This window comes from Lissotriton helveticus, chromosome 8, assembly GCF_964261635.1.
Source record: "Lissotriton helveticus chromosome 8, aLisHel1.1, whole genome shotgun sequence".
Classification (NCBI taxonomy): Eukaryota; Metazoa; Chordata; class Amphibia; order Caudata; family Salamandridae; genus Lissotriton; species Lissotriton helveticus.
The window spans coordinates 105763502-105781281 of record NC_136069.1 but is presented as its reverse complement, the minus strand read 5'-3'; the positions used below and the strand labels follow the sequence as shown (position 1 = coordinate 105781281).

General features: G+C 45.5%; 1 protein-coding gene across 1 annotated transcript in view; it reads right to left on the bottom strand.

Annotated features, from left to right (window-relative positions):
• Positions 1 to 17780, bottom strand: part of LOC144772413 (uncharacterized) — a 277094-nt gene that overhangs the window by 18532 nt on the left and 240782 nt on the right. The window contains exon 16 of the mRNA XM_078656706.1: positions 777 to 839. Within this exon, the coding sequence (XP_078512832.1) occupies positions 777 to 839 (63 nt within the window). The remainder of the gene's footprint in view (positions 1 to 776; positions 840 to 17780) is intronic.

Here is a 17780-nt window from a genome sequence, read left to right as displayed (position 1 = left end):
TTGCGGGTGAGTAGTGCGCTATACAAGTATCAATTTACAATTTACAATTTATACCTGCCAGCTTTAACGGAAGGAAATCCAAATGACTGGAAAAGACTACTGCACAAGTGTGACTGAACACATTTAATTTTTAGCTCAAGAGCCAATCAGGTGGCTTTTGAAGAAAGATTAACTCTACAGAAAACGGTCTACTCCATTTAGTCTTGGCATTTTTTGGTCAGTGTAAATCTGGATTAAACTCAAGACTTGCATATGGCATCTAAAATTCACAGTTGAGGAAATCCCCCTTTCTAATTGTTTTGGAATGCTCCAAAAAACAGCACATTGTAACTGCTGGTTGGTCTGCATCCGAAATATAGACCGTTCAGAGATTACATACAGTAACTGCAAATTGAACAAATTAATGAATATGATTGAGGAACCATTAAGCCATTGTATTTTATCTACATTATACTAAAAAGATAGTTGAATTGGCCTCTAGGATAGTTCATCTTTCATCTGTAATTCAACAAACAAAATGAAAAAAAAACCCATCAAGGTCTACTCAGCAACATAACAGAACAGCGGCAGCAACTTCATCCGTTCTTCTGTGAGATTCCCTCTCACCTCAAGAAATATTTATCTTTCACATATAGATTGTCTCAGTGCTATGGGCTTTACTAAAGAACTAGAGGTAGGCTCCATTCACTCTCCAGTTTTCAAAGACATAAAGTTGGTTTCACCCTAAATTAAACCTCCTTAAAGCCAGGTTTTAAGAGTAACTGAATGCTGCCCACCTGAATATAATCCAGAGCTGTTAACTGGCAACCCAAGGCAAGACTGGCCCTCGTTTCCAAATTCTGAAAAAGAAAATAAATGGAGTCACACATTATTCAAGATATATCAAACTCTAGTAAGGAAATTGCTACTTAACAGTATGCATCTGTTCCTGGCATGTAGAGCTGCAGATTCTCACACTGAGCATTAGATCGCCACCTGGTGTTGGGCTCGGATGATTGCATGTTGTTGTCGTCTCAGAAGAAGTCTTTGTAGTCACAATATAGGTGACTCCTCCCTTGGACGATAGTGCGCATGGGCATCGACTCCATCCTTAGATTGTTTTTCGCCATGATGGGAAATGATGGGAGTTAGTGGAAAGAAAGAATAAAGGATGTCCATGCGTGTATATCTAATTAAGATAGAACTGGAACAGATACAGGTCCCGGGGAGGCAGGTGGCCGTGTGAGAATCTGCAGCTCTACATGCCACGAACAGATGCATACTGATAAGTAGCATTTTCCTTTTGAGGCATATGAGCTGCAGATCTCACACTGAGCATCGATTATACAGCAGCGTCTCCCCTAGCGGTGGTCACTGGTATCTGTTGCAGTAGTTTGAAAGAGAGTTTTGAGGACAGCTTGGCCTACAGCAGCTTGCTGCTTGGCTTGCACATCAACACAATAGTGTTTAGTGAAGGTATGTGTTGTAGACCATGTTGCTACCTTGCATATGTCTTCTAGGGGAATGTTCCCTAAGAAAGCCATAGAGGCTCTTAGTTTGCGTTTGGAGTTCGCTCTAGGAGGAATTGTTAATGTACGTTTAGCTTTTTGATAGCATATTTGTACACATTTTACAATCCACCTTGCAATACCAGCTTTAGAGATGGGGTTGCCTTTATGTGGTGGCAAGAAAGCTACAAACACAAACAATTGTTTTATTTTTTTAAAGGATTTGGTCCTGTCAATCTAAGAGAGAAGGGCTCTTTTAACATCTAGAGTGTGTAGAGCTTTTTCTGCTACAGAGTCTGGGTTTTGAAAAAACACTGGCAATTCTACTGATTGGTTTAGATGAAATGGAGTAATGACTTTAGGAAGGAAATTGGGATTTGTTCTTAGGACCACTTTGTTACGGTGTAATTGTAAAAATGGTTCTTGTATAGTGAAAGCTTGAATATCACTCACTCACCTGAGAGAGGTAATAGCAATAAGGAAAGCTGTTTTCCATGTGAGGAATTGCATTTCACATTTGTGTAAAGGTTTAAAAGGGGTCTCATGAGCCAGGTAAGAACAATGTTTAGGTTCCACACTGGGGAGAGTGGTAACCTAGGAGGAATGATTCGTTTTAATCCTTCCATAAATGCTTTAATTTCAGGTACTCTAAATAATGACAGATGTTGTCTATTTTGTAGGTACGCAGCAATGGCTGCAAGAAGTAGTCTTATAGATGAATATGCTAGATTACATCTTTGCAAGTGTAGAAGGTAGCAGATGATATTTTGGAAGGAAGCATCCAGGGGGTCAATATGATTATTGTTGCAGTAAATGGCAAATCTCTTCCATTTCGCAGCATAGCAAGCTCTAGTAGTAGGTCTTCTGGCTTCTTTAATGATATTCATACAGTCTGGTGGTAGGTTAGGATAACCAAACTCTAAGACCTCAGGAGCCAGATCGCCAGATTCAGTTTACTTGGGTCTGGATGTCTGATGTCTCCATGGTTCTGCGTTAGCAGGGATGGTGTCAGACGTAGCTTTTGATGTGAAACTAGGGAGAGTTCTAGCAGGGTTGTAAACCACGGTTGGCGTGCCCATGTGGGAGCTACTAAGATTTTGAGAGACTGTTGTCTTAGCTTGCGCACTACTAATGGTATTAGTAGGAGTGGTGGAAAAGCGTATGCAAATCTGCCTGACCAGTTCATCCATATTTCATTGCCCTTGGACAGCAGGTGTGAAACCTGGCGGCGAAGGTTGGGCATTTCGCCTTTTCGTGTGTGGCGAACAGATCTATGCCTGGCTGACCCCACTTGTGAAAGAATGGTAGAAGAACTTGCAGATGTAGTTCCCATTCGTGAATCTGTTGTGTCTGTCGACTTAACCGATCTGCAATCTCATTGTGAACCCCTGGAAGGTGTTCTGCTACCAGATATATGTTTTTTGGAAAGGCCCATCTCCAGATTTTCTGTGCAAGCTGGGACAGTTGCAGAGAATGTGTGCCTCCTTGTTTTTGAATGTAGTACATGGCTGTCATGTTGTTCGTCCGAATTAAGACAGCTTTGTTTTGTACATATACTTGGAAGGACTTGAGTGCTAGGAATATTGGTAGCAGCTCTAGGTGATTGATGTGGAACACTTTTTGTTGAGTGGTCCATCTTCCCTGAGTTGTATGGTGTAGGAGATGGGCCCCCCATCCTGTGAGAGATGCGTCTGTTGGAACTGGTTCGAGGAACGGCAGCCCTCTGGACAAGTTTTTGGTGTTCCACCACTGCAGAGAGCTATGTGTGCGGCTGTTTACCAACACCAGGTCTGTAAGTTGTCTTTGAGCCTGGTTCCACTGCTGTGCTAGACATTCATGCAATGGGTGCATTTGCAGTCTTGCATATGGTACAAAAAAGATGCAAGATGCCATCATGCCTATTAGTTGCATGAACACTCTTGCTGGGAGAGAGTGTTGTTCTTGAAACCTTGTGACTAAGGCTTGAATGCTCTGTATCCTGGCTGGACTGGGATAAGCTAGAGCTGTAGACGTGTTTATTGTGGCCCCTAGGTATTGATGTACATGAGAGGGCTGGAGATGCGACTTGGTGTTGTTGATTGTGAAACCTAAGTCGTGCAATCTTTGAATTGTTTGAGATGTGTGTTGGACACACTTTTTGAATGACTTGGCTTTTATGAGCCAATTGTCTAGGTATGGGAAGACATGGATGTGTTGCCTTCTGAGATGTGCTGCTACTACTGCTAGGCACTTTGTAAACACTCTTGGTGCAGTTGTGAACCCGAATCGAAGGACTTTGAACTGATAGTGTTGTCCTTCCAGTACAAACCTTAGATACTTCCTGTGAGAAGGATGTATGGGAATGTGGAAATAGGCGTCCTTGAGGTCTAGTGGGGTTAGGAAATCGCCTTGTTGCAACAATGGGACCACTTGTTGTAAAGTGATCATATGAAAATTATCTGAGTGTATATACAGATTGAGGGGCCTGAGGTTGACAATTGGTCTTAGTGTCCCGTCCTTCTTGGGTATTACGAAATACAGCGAGTAAACCCCTGTCCCTTGGTGTAGTAATGGAACTACTTCTATTGCGTCTTTTTGAATCAATGATAGAACTTCTTGTTTGAGCAGCGTAAGATGTTCTGTAGACATTGGACGCTGTCTGGGTGGTATATGTGGAGGGGTAGCTGTGAGTTCTAGGCAGTAGCCATACTGGATAATCTGTTTTACCCACCTGTCTGCTGTGATGGAATTCCTGACAGGTAGGAACTGTGTTATTCTCCCCCCTACAGGAGTGGAGTGCTGTTGGGAAAGCTGAAGGAAGTCACTGTTTTGTGGTGGGAGAGGTTTGATTGTTGTTATTACCTCTCCCTTTGTTGTTATTGCCTCTGTAGCCTCCTCTAAAATATCCTCTATTGGAGGATGATTGTGTATTGCTTTTAAAGGAAGCTGAATTGTCTGCTCCAGCTTGTTTGGAGCCTCCTCAATAAAAGGAGCGACGAAAGGAGCCTCTTGTTTGTGTGGACTGCAAAGCTCCCATAGATTTGGCAGTCTCAGTATCCTTTTTAGGTCTCGTAGACCTATTGCAGCCGAGTTGCCTGTGAAGCGACATACACAGGTGCACGAGCAGCTACAGACAGATGCACGAGCGTCGATTTCCCAGCGTGGGCGCGCACGCCCAGCCCCCCGGAGCCGTGCACATCTCCTATCTCAGTCAGCCATGCCTCTCTCAGTTCTCAGTCGCGCGCGCACACACACAGGCACACATACACGCTCACACACACACACACACACACGCCCCCCCAACCTACTCACAGACTCACACACACAGTCACACACACACGCATCCACCCACTCGAAGTGGCCATCTCCTGTCTCGCTAGCCTGATGCACCCAAACACAGTGTTTACATGTCCCCCTACTCACCGGGCTGACTCTGGACTCCCCCGCTGCTCTCCAGGCCGGTCTTTCCTCCGCAGGTGTGTAGGGTCAGGCTCGGCAGCATCGGGGCTATCCAGGACGAGTTTCCTAGACGTCCGAAGATGTGCACGCTCACAGCAGCGCGTGACTGAGTGTGCGCACGTACAGCTGAGGTGCACGCACGCGCTGCCGCAGAGACCAGGGCAGGTGCACGAGAAGAGCAGACTACAAACCCAGCTCGCTCTGCGATATTCACCAATGGGAGGCCGGATGACGTATGTGGCTCTGGGCGCATGCGCGCAACTGGAAACACCTCTCGTCACAGCGTGCGCAGACCGGGTGACACCAAAATGCACAATAATGGGACCCCCGCCCCGCCCCGCCCGTGGACCAGCCTGCACCGGAGAGCCCCGCGCCCGGAGCCCAGGCAGGGACAGCATGGCATCCATAGAGCACTTTGACCCGGTGACCACCAACGTGACGGCCACTAAGATCGGGATCACAGTGTCCTGCAGGTAAGACCCCGTCAGGGACGGATTGGCACTGCGGGCAGTCGGACATTGGCCGAAGAGCCGGCGTGTCAGTGCTCTCTGTGGGCCGTTTTCAACTTCTTCCCCAGTCCACAGAGGACACTGGACTGTGATAGTAAAGCAGCCTCGCTAGGGGGGCCACGATCATCTGTGGCCTCCCCCTGACATCCTGCCTTGCCAGACTATCGCCCCTGATGTGGGGTGGCGATCAGGTGATTGGGAGAATCTGCCTCCCTGGGGGCCAGGCCATCATGCCAATCTCACTTCACACCCCCTGGGGCCCTTGCAGCTCAGAAACGGTGTGTGGTGTCGTATTTTACACCTTGCCCACAGCCCTTCTCATTCAGGGGGCATGGTGGGCGGGAAAGGGTGGCTTTATTTTCGGTCCTCGCTGTGGGGGCAGGTGATGTTCTGTTACTCGGGTAAAGGAGGGCTGCGGAGGGGTTGAGTAATAAGTAAACTAAGGGGCCTCACTATTGTTCTATTGCTCAGGCTGTAGACCACTTTTACCTTCGTCCCAGTGTACTTCAAAAAACAGTATCCTTCCACTTTCGTGCCTTGCTTGTGCATAAACATGTGAGGCCTGAAGGTCCGAGTTGCTGAGATGGGGGATCAGTTTCGAGTCCCAGCGCCTGCTCTCAACATCCTGTGATTCTGGGACAATAACTTCATCTCCAAGGCCCTTAAATAAAAAATCTGATCTTTGGGACTATAATTGGTGCTGAGTTCACACTATATAAACTGTCAAAATAACAAAACAAAAAAAACAAGCATTGACAATGCCAATAGGTATCGCATTTCCAAGAGTTAGAGCTATTGGAGTTGTAAATGACAATGTTTTTTACCTAAGTGTTATGGAGTGGAGTGGAGTATATGTAGTGTGTAGTGGAATTATGTGGTATGGATAGGAATTGTAAATTGTGAAATCCTGTCGTGTAGTATTATGTGGCATGGTGTGCAGTGGAATTATGTGTACCTGAATTATGTAGAGTGGGATTGTGTCATGGAGTGTAATTATATGGAATATTTTGTGTTGTGCAGTTTAATTATGTGGTGTGTTGAATTTTGTGGCATGATGCAGTATTGTGTGGTGTGGATTGGATGTATGTTGGTGTGTTGTGTAAATGTGTTGTTGAGTTGAATTATGCTGTGTGTTGCTGAATTGTGTGGAATGATGTTTTGCGTGGAACTGTGTTGCGTGCAACTGTGTGGCGTTGAGTGAAATTATACTGATTAGAATTATGTGGTATGATGGGTATCTGGGGCCATCCAAAACAGTAATGCACACTTTGCATGTTCTCCATGCAGGCTGCATTACTGCTTGTGTGGATAACATGGCCAGGACCCCATTCCATGGCTGAGCGCTGATCCACGGTGCTCAGACCAAACACAACACTGCATTGCAGTGTTGTGCTTGACTTAGGGGAAGGAGCCTAGCTGCCTCCTGTTCCGGCCCCGGAGAGGAGAGACTAAGACGACGTGCAGAAGAGCGGCGAGAATGTAAGTTTTTTAATCTTTTTTTTTATTACATCACATGGCAACTCCCAATGCGTGCCGGCCTCTACTGTTAGTTTACATATTGTACATTGTATTTATAAAGCGCTTACTACCCCTGACGACGAGTTGAAGTGCTTTGTTATGAGTAGCAAGTTACTCTGGAACCCAAGATTAGAGGTTGATAGTATATTAGTAATCTTTTTTTCTTTGTGTATTAGTTGCACATCTTTGCTGTTGTATTGTACCGCTGATGTCTGCACTTCCAGACCTATACCAGCAATATCAAAGATGTGCACTTCAAGACTGGAGACACTGCTGTACTGTCCTGCAAAATCTGCCTGTACAAAGGGTGCTTCTGGGAGCTACAAATGTAAATGTAAATGTTTTTGTACTTGTATAGCGAACAGCTACCCGCAGTGGGTTTCCCGGCGCTTGTACGAATACCGCAAGGGAACCCTTCCTGGCTTTCCCTGTGAAGTGTCCACTCCTGGGCACCCCCATGGTGCAGACCAGGCATCCCTCGCGTTGTGGAGACTAAGCAAGCTATTGCCCAGAGTTGCAGCGCGGGACCCATGACCGGAATAGGCACTGAGGTGAGAATATCCGGTTAGGGGAATTAATGAGCCCGAGACCCGCCGAGGCGGGAATCGAACCCTGGTCCCTGGCCAGAGCTCTGCATCGAGGTCTGCCTGCTATAACCATTGAGTCACACTTCTCCACAATACACTCTAATATTGTTGGGGTGCAGAGGCTCCATCCAGGTGCACCACATGAGAGCATGATTCTGGGCTGCAGTGCTGTCTGTATGGATAGCATGAAGGGATTTGTACAAGGAAAGCAGTAGTGTTTTATATCGGTGCCATATCATCTGCATGGGAAGGATAACAATTTTAGCGGACTCCAGGTTCAGGCAGAAGAGGTGAACTAGTGGAATAAAAAGTAAAGAAATAATCTGCACATAAAAAGAAATGAAATCCCATGTAGTGCGAAGCACTTTTTATAAGGTTGAGCAGATGTTGGCAATTGTGATCCACAGAACATGCTTCAGATTTGGTGCGGGAGACTTCACCAGCTGCTTCACCGAATCGGGTGACCGTCGGCAACACACTCATAGCTGGCTGACAGCAATAACCCTGTTACCCTACGAATAGGGTCTCACAATACATATTCTGAGTACTCATCTGCATCACAGAATATAGAATCCGCTTCATGAGGAAACTTTAATTAAATGAAATTCTGGTCTCTGTTACTCTTGAGACCATCTACTACTATTTACCTTCAGGATGGAAGTACAACCGACAATCAGGACCATAATCATAGGCATTTAGCCCTGAAGAAGTTGCTGTGTACTTCATGGTAGCGACGAAACACATGTTGGGTAGGCTACGACTCTGTACCAAGGAATGCACAACAAGGACAATAAATCCTGGAGCCACACAAAGCAGTGGATGAACAGTGTTTCTTTCTTTCCTACACTCATTACTGTACTAACTTAAATCTATGTACCACTAGCATGTGCAGGTGACCTTGGTGTTCTTTGTCTGTGGTTTAACACAATAAAGGGAGACGGGAGGTTCTCCCTACCCTTTTGCACAACACTTACGCCTAAGTTCACCTTATAATATTTGCGTACTGCCTTAGAGCGCCATCACCCCACTAGAACAACCACCGGGCGTGCAGTTTTCTTTACCTCTCTGTTCACCTCCTCTTTTCCCCAAGCCCCAGTTGGTACTGCCCAGCAGAACTGGGGATCACTGTCTAACTAGAATAATGCACACAAAGAAAGGGGAGGCAAGACAAGGCGGCAAAATGTACTTACATTTAGGGAAAAGTGCAAAATATGAGAGGGAGCTAGATTTAATTTATTTTGAATGTTACGCGAAATGTTTTTATGGCTGACATGCAAAATGTATTTCTTTACCGTGTGTAATTAGAGGTTCTATTCTCCAAGGTAGAGGTTCAGATGTGCTCTTCCTCTTACCTTTGTTATTACATTTTCTATTCCCAGAGATTCCAATCTTACCCTTTCCCCTTTGTACTAGATTTCTGATTTATGTGATGATCAGAGACCAGGACAATGCCGGTTGGAAAAGAGTATCTAACTACAATGTGCAGGGCGTTAAGACTGCAAGTAAATATTCCGTTTTTAGAACTGCAGTGCTCCTAGTCTTTACCAATGTTACTGGCTCTGTAAGCTTTAGAATGCCTAATTGACCGAACGTTTCTCTACAAATGAGGCCTCTGAGAGTAAGTAAATAGTGTTTCATGAAAGTGCGCGCCCTGCGAAAGTGGGCCACTTTTTTTGGCAGTGCCCGGGCCAAATTGTGATCCCAATCCGACCCTGACCCCCGTCCGTGCAGCTGATCCTCACACGCACCCCCTGACACACCCAGCAGCGGACCCCACACACACGCACCCCCATCAATTCCCCCTGAGATATAAACTGCCCAGCGCCCTCGCACACAGCCCCCGGCCGTCGTCTGCTCGTCTCAGCCATGTTTACTTTCGTCATTAGAGCTGGGCTTAAAATCCAGTGATGTGTTAGTTAGCTTAAAGCCGTCCCAGGGAGTCCTTTAAAACATTCAAAGGAGCATCCTGTTCACAGCTGAGAAAAAAAAACAATGGAGCGAGGACCCTCCGGCGTCGAGGTAGTAGTGACTTCATAAATGACGCAGTTACATCAACGTTTATTGATAGTCAATCAGGATTTAATGTTGGTGTTTTAAGGTGAGATGTTTTTGTCCCTTACTGCTTTTTTCAAGACTTTCAGCACTTGTTTCTTTCCAATCTTCCACCAATTTAACGAATTCACAAACTGCAGATCCTCTCTGCAAGACATGAGGCTCGGAAAGAAAAGGTGTAAAGCTCCCAGAAGCCCTGTATCTTGTTGCAGTGCCAGCTGTGACGACAGAGTGACCAAACTTCTAGAAGCCTTGTAGAGTGATGTCACCATACACATAGCAGTGTTAAAGCTCCTTGAAGCCTGTAAACTGTTTCATATTACATGCACCATTATAGCGCTACGAAGCCCTGTATGCTATTGTTAAATCGCATATACAATGCCAAAGCTCCAAAAAGTCTGAATTATAGTGTAATATCAAGGGTGTTTTAAGTCTTCTGTTATGCTGGGACATCACTCACCAATTATTAAAGTTCCCAGAAGCCAGTGGGTTTGCTGTGATGTCACACAGCATGGTTCAGCTCCTAGTCCGTTTCTATCCTATTCGGATATATACACACACATCACAGGCGTGTGCAGGGCTGACACCCGTGCACCAGTTTCTATGTGCATCCTGCTGAACTGCTTGTGTGTGCTTATGACGCAAGAGCCCGTGACATGGGGCAGGTTCTGGGTCCAACCCACACGTGGCTTTGTAATGAGAGCAATCTCTTCGCACCGGTGCTGTCTAGCACCCCAGTACTTTGTCATTGTAATTACAGGTATGACGACACCGCCTGGTTTCAGCCTCACGTGTCTCCCAGCTGCATTCTATCAATTAAGCCAATAAATACTTCATGTTGGGGAGAAAAAAAAAAAAAGAGCTGCGTACTCCCCTCACATTTGTGGCTGGGTGGCTCCCACGTACACCTGTTGGCAGGGGGCCCTACTCTACACTACTCTCATTGTGCAAAGTCTGTACATCGCTGTAGCATTCCATTATGCACAGTGTGCCTGTTCCACTATGCACGGCTGTCCTGTGATCACAGTAGGCAGAACCCATTTGGGTACTGTCCTGTCCCGTATGCACTATCTTCTTCGTACCTCTCTGTGCACTGCTGCTCTGCATGCACAGTTGTATTCCTACTCTCTGTGCACTGCTGTCCTAGGTGTTGTGTGTGGGGGTGACAGTCGTGTTCCTGCCCCTCCGTGCACTGGTCTACATGTACAGGTTTGTCGACCCTGTCCCTCCTTGCACTGCGGCCCTCGGGGTGTTAAAGGGGCGGTGTGAACAGTCAGCCCCTGCAGGTGTGAAGTGTTTTACTCCTGCACTTCCCGTCAGTGCTGCCCTGAGGGCGGTGCTAATGGCTGAACACTACAGACCCTCGTTGCACAGTTGCCTGGTGTGTAACATGTTCTCCTCGGTTAAAAGGTTGACTTTGGGGAACTTGCTTTGATTTTAAAAATGTTCATTGCGCTTAGAAATAAACCCAGAGTTCTGGGTCTGGGCATTTCAAACCCCATCTGGGAGGGGCGAGCGGGCTCTGAGTCATCAAGTCCACAAGGCAAGTCACGTAAACTCTCACCTGAGTGAGCCAGAGATCGGCCTAAACTGAGCCATCTCGGGCATTAAGATATGACAGCACCTTTAGTTTTACTCAAGTGGTCAATACGTTCACCAGTGAAGTGGAAGGGCCCCGACATCTCAGAATTAAAGATACCCAATCTTCGCCTCTGGGACTGGCAGCTCTTCGCAAGGTCTGTCCATGACCTCGTTTTCAACATTCATGCTGCACGCTGCAATGAGGCCAACCCTAACTCTGTGAGGCCCGCCTCACTGTGGGCCAAGAGGAAAATACCATCAATGCTGATGCTCTCATGCAAAACATCTCCAGCCTTAAATATAACCACATCCCAAGTGCACACCTTTGCATCTCCTAGACCAAATATAAAATGGTACACACGCAGCATTGCCCACATTGTTCATTTAATGATACAGAAGGTCAAATTGTCCAATACTCTCAAAAATAGGTCATTAAAAATTGCAACTTACAGAACGATCTCAGTGGCAATTTTGGTAATAAAGCAGTTTGGATGGTGTAAAAACACAAATTACCTCACCCACTGCAGTTGCTGTATGCTTACACTCAAGTCCTGCATCTCTGACACTAGCGATCCCTCCCAAAATATGCAGCAAATTAATTTTATTTCTCACAACAATCATCCTCTTCAGTACCCCAACAGTACCAATGAATTTCGCTTGAGCCATTCTTCAGCCTCATGTTTGTCCTATTCTTAACCAGTCTTGGGTCAATCTGCCTCGGGCTCTAAACCTTTTAGGGAGGGTTCCAGAGACAAAGTCCTGGTACAGGAGGCAACTAGTAGATTGCACAATACCACACCTAAGCTAGAAGATGGATACTGCTTCATTAGCCCTGGTTCAGTGGTCCAAAGAAAGAGGTCCTATTCCAAGGCCCTGCTTCAAATTGAGATCCTTCTCCTGGGTCCTGATGGCTCTTCCTTCCAATTTTATCCATTGACTTTGGATTGGCTTCATCCCACTCCATCAAAAAAAACAACTCAATCTCTGAGTCTTGTTCTAACTGTAGGATTTACAAAAGCGCCAGTTCATTGCTAGTGACTCTATTTTATTGCCGACTTTGTGTTTACTCTTTTGGGTATTTTCGAATCCGGTTCCTCTTTAAACCTGCATACTACTAAAGCAAAATATTTCCTTTTTTTACCGTTGGAGGAGGTTGGTTTTACAAAAGCGACTGTTCATTGCTGGTGACTCAGGTAAGGGACATTTTCGGTGATAACAAAGATGTCATAAATGTTAAACTATAGTATGTTTAAAAAATACTTGTAAGCGCGATTTAAAATTTCTTGGTGTACGCCGCTGCTCATCGCTCACAGACATGTGCTGTAGTACCTCCTGCTTACTCTGCTTATTAATCTACTAGGTCTGTACCTTTCACTGTAAATAGCTAGTATTTTTCTTGTCTCTCTCACTACCTTATAATTGTTGCTCCGTACAAACATTGTCACTCAGCACCACCACAGCGTCACTCAGCACCACCACAGCGTCACTCAGCACCACCACAGCGTCACTCCGCACCACCACAGCGTCACTCCGCACCACCACAGCGTCACTCAGCACCACCACAGCGTCACTCCGCACCACCACAGCGTCACTCCGCACCACCACAGTGTCACTCCGCACCACCACAGCGTCACTCCGCACCACCACAGCGTCACTCCGCACCACCACAGCGTCACTCCGCACCACCACAGCGTCACTCCGCACCACCACAGCGTCACTCCGCACCACCACAGCGTCACTCCGCACCACCACAGCGTCACTCCGCACCACCACAGCGTCACTCCGCACCACCACAGCGTCACTCCGCACCACCACAGCGTCACTCCGCACCACCACAGCATCACTCCGCACCACCACAGCATCACTCCGCACCACCACAGCATCACTCCGCACCACCACAGCATCACTCAGGGGCCCACAACATCACTATGCGCTACCACAGCATCACTGAACGCCACAGCCTCACTCGTTGCCACCACAACATCACTTTGCACTATCACAGCATCAATCTGTTCAACCATTCAACAACAACTGGTTCAAATATGTTCTCTCAATGTTTTAAGCTTTATTACAAATGTCACAGAAAGATGTTAAAATTTCACTTCTGTTCTTGGATTTTCGTCACAATAAAATACACTGAACACAATCTTCACAAACGTTATTTACAAAAGTTTAAGCTATTTCTATTATAAATTACAATAACTTTTAAGTATTAATTATTTAAAAAAATTAAAAGCCATTGTTGTTTGTAAAGCAATAAATCTAAGTCACGTAAATACAACACATATTGCATTACAAATGCTATGGGTGTCACATTTGCCAAAGTTAAAACTATTGGAATTGTAAATGACCAAGCTATTAATTTAGCTATTTTCAAAACCAACACAGAAATAAAAAAACTTGCCATTTACAATACCAATAGCTCAAAATTTCCTAATGCGAGACCTATTGCATTGCAAATGCTTGTTCATCTTTTCAAGTGGGTGTCTACAGCTGGGCCAAAAAGCTTCTGTTGGTTAAATGGCTGATTTAATATGGTAGTTTCCACCTCTTGCTCAAATCCTGAGATGCGTAGCCATGCATGTCGTCTAAGGAGGACACTAGTATTTATTGCTCTAGACACAGTATCTGCTGCATCAAGTGCGCACTTGATGGAAGCATTAGAAATTAGCTTACCTTCTTGGATAAGGTCATTAGCCTGTGCTTTATATTGGTCGGGTAGATGCTGTAGGAGTGTTTCTAGCTGATCATAATGAGCCCTGTCGTATCTTGCGAGGAGGGCTTGTCTATTAGCTATGCGCCATGTGTTACTTGCTTGGGCACCTATTCTCTTACCTGAAGCGTCTATCATTTTTGACTCTTTATCAAGAGGTGCTGCTTCACCTGATGTTTGTGAGTTTGCTCTTTTTCTAGCGTTGGAAACGACTAGTGATTCTAAAGGTAGCAGTCTTTTAATGTATGTGGGATCCCCAGGAGCAGGCCTATATTTCTTTTCTATTCTGGGGTTTATGATTCTAGCCCGTACAGGTTCTTTAAACACTTCTGGTGCATGCTCAATGACTCCTTTGATCATAGGTAAAATTTGCACCGACTTTTGGGATTGCTCAAAAGTGTCAAGTAGAAAATCTTCTTCTGCCTCATCTGAGTACATTATGACCCATGATGGATGGCAGCTCTATTGAGTAAGTGTCCAAACCCAATATTATCTTCTGGAGGAGAAGGTTTGGATGGGTATGCATATGGATCAGGAATATCTGGTACATCCTGTTGAACATCTGGTGGGATTGGGTACTCCCAGTCATGTGGATCTGTTGGGTAGTTAAAAGGGTCATTTGGGTCGTTCCCTTCCCACATAATATCATCATCATCATTATTATGAGGTGTATGATGTGGTGAGAAATGAGGAGGAGAATTTTAGGAGGTGAAGGAAGAGGAGAAATAGAGTGAGGTATAGGAGAAGAAGGGCGCATAGGTGATGTGGCCTAGTCCTTCTTCTTTACAGGCACTGGAAGTGGAAGTGCTGTATCTAATTTCCTCTTTCTGTGGGGCCCAGTAGAAACACATCCTGTGTCTGGGTCAATATAGATCTTTTTCTGTCGAGGATCAGGGTGAAAAAGCTCCTCTTCTTCAGGAACCGCTTTCGGTGCCGATTTTTTCGGTTCCGAGCGTGGTTGTGTCCTTTCTGTGTCCTTAGCCTTAGGAGTCGAGGCAGAGTCCTTTGGCGTAGGTCTTGGCTCCGAAGATTTTGGCTTTGAAGCTGGTTTTGTCAGCTTGAAAGCATCGGAAGCAGTCTTTTTTACATTCGGAGCCGGTTTGTCTTTCGGAGTCGATGGTTTCGGAGTTGTTTTCGGAACCGGGACTTCTTTCGGTGCCGATGGAGCTGGTGGTATCGGCACATGCGGTTTACTCGGTCCCCAGCTACCCGAAGGCTGTTGTGTTTTCTTCGGAGCCCAGATCAAAGGCGGGGCTTCTGAAGTCGTTTTTCGGTCGGGACTGGGCCCCGGGGGCGGAGTGTTGACCTTTGCCTTCGATTTGGGTGTTGGGGTTGGGGCAGGGGCAGTAGTACTCACGCGTTGACCTGAAAGTATGGAGTCATCGGAGTCGTCTGCCCCATATACGATTTCGAGATCTTGGGAATCTTCCTCGGGGAGATCTGGACCCTCGTCGAAGATGTCCTTTGGTTCCGGAGCTGATCTCTGCATGATTTGTCGACGGGCCCTTCGATCTCGAATAGTCTTCCTGGATCGAAAGGATGCGCAGGCTGGACAGCTGGACTCGTCGTGTTCTGGTGATAAGCACAGGTTACAGACCTTGTGATGGTCACTGTGCGGGAACTTTGCTCCACACTGGGGGCATTTCTTGAACGGCGTCCTTTCCATGAGCTGTAGGCCTCACAGCGTGGATAGGCACAACGGCCTGCGTCGACGTCCGGAATCAAGCTGATGAGATCTAGTCAATGTTTCTTGATGTCGAAAGTTGTTTAGAAGAGTTTTAAGTAAGTTTTTGGCGCGTCGAACTACTTAGAAGAAGTTTCGAACAGGAGCGGAAAAGTTGCATCTGAACCCAGTGGCAGAAAAAAACAATCTAAGGATGGAGTCGATGCCTATGCGCACTATCATCCAAGGGAGGAGTCACCTATCTCGTGACTACAAAGACTTCTTCCAAGACGACAACAACATGCAATCATCTGAGCCCAACACCAGGTGGCGATCTAATGCTCAGTGTGAGATCTGCAGCTCATATGCTTCGAACATGTGTTTCTAGTGTTACTAATTACAGCCCCTATACAATTCCCAGCTGTCCATACAATATATTATATGAGCCATTCTAATGTAAATGTCCAGTATTTGTAAAGCGCAAACAATTACCCAAGGGTGTCAAGGCGCTAGGGGCCGTCAGGAAGATTAAGCAAGCTATTGCCCAGAGTCACATGGTGCTGGGCTGACCTGACCCGGCGCTGGGGATCGAACTATGAGCCCCAAGGGTTCCGGAGTCAGCCGCCCTGGCTGCTGCCCACACCTCTTCTCTAGACACACAGATTATTTTTTACATGAACATTGTACACAAAATGAACACTGTCGCAATGAGGTGGGACCATAGTTTCTTAATGGCCAAACAATCCACTTACTGAAATTTGTATGGTTGAGCAGACTTTCAAAACCCCTATCTTATTTGCGGGTTTTACCCAGCCTAATGGCACAGAGAATGGAAAGAGAATATATTTTGTCATGATGTTTCAGATTTGACAACATCTGTTATGTAATACCAAGTATCTGTATATATTCCAGTTCACCTCCGGACAAGTATACAAAAGATTTGTTTTTTATTCCGTAAGGCTAACAATATATATGTCGGACACACGTGCCTGGTGAGTTGCTGGCAGCGACTCTCTCTTATTTATAGACTCCAACTGGCAGCACCTGTGGAGCAAGAAAGTCACTCCACAATCTACAGCCCCATGGCTCGCCTAACCAGGTAAGACTTGAGGATCACCCAAGAAATATACCACTTGTTCAGTGTTTGTCTTTTTTTACCATTTCACTTTACAACACTCCACAGCTGTTTATTTATTGGTTTTTAAATAACCACATAACAGCATAACCCTCAGGTTGCCAAACAAATCTATAAAAATGTGCAACCAGTGCGGTGTTTCAGTTGAGGTGATGTGTCTAGGTTATTTACTTACATTTCATGTATTGTTATATTCCATATAGGTACCATAATATAGGTCTTAGTAACTTCATTGCCTTTCACCTATATTCTTTCCTACAATACACTTGTCACGGTTTACAGGAACTGACCTTTTACCTAGATATGACACTGCATTCAAGAACGCGGGTTTTCCCTAGTTCGAAATCCCATACATTATTCATGAGGATTCTTGAGAGCACAGCAGGGATAACATCTCCTGTATAATATCTATGTATAAAGTTCATGCCCGATGTCATCCTTATGCTGACACAGTAATATAGCGAGGTAGGACCCCTGGGGAGACGTATTGTATTTTAATTGCATTTGTATAGCACTTACTACCCTTGACGAGGCGTCTAAACGCTTTTTCGGCAAGTAGCACGGTACTCCGTGACCCATAGTGGATTAGTGTTGAATTAATATGGTGAATCATGCAAGTAAATTTTAAGTGTTGGATAGGTTAGTCAGTTATTTGGATTCGGAAAAATGGCAGAAGGATAGAAGAGGAAAAAAATGTTGTATTATTTAGCGCTTGTTCCCCTAATGGGGTGTTGAAGCACGCTACTCCGGAAACCCATAAAGGATTACTGGTGAATTAAAATGGTGAAATATTAAAGTAATTTGAGTGGTGGTTATTAGTCAGTTATTTGCAGTGAGAAGGACAGCAGAGGGATAGAAAGGGGATGAAATGTTTGCATTCATATAGCACCTGTTAGCCCTGATGGGTGTTGAAGCGCTTTTCTGACGAGTAGCACGCAACTCCGGAACCCATAAAGGATTAATGTTGAAAATTAGTATAGTGAAATATGAAGTAATTTGAGTGGTGGATACGTTATTCAGTTATTCGGATAGAAAGGGTAGGTGGCGGGATAGAAGACGGAAAGAGGTTTATATTTATATAGCGCTTGCTAACCCTG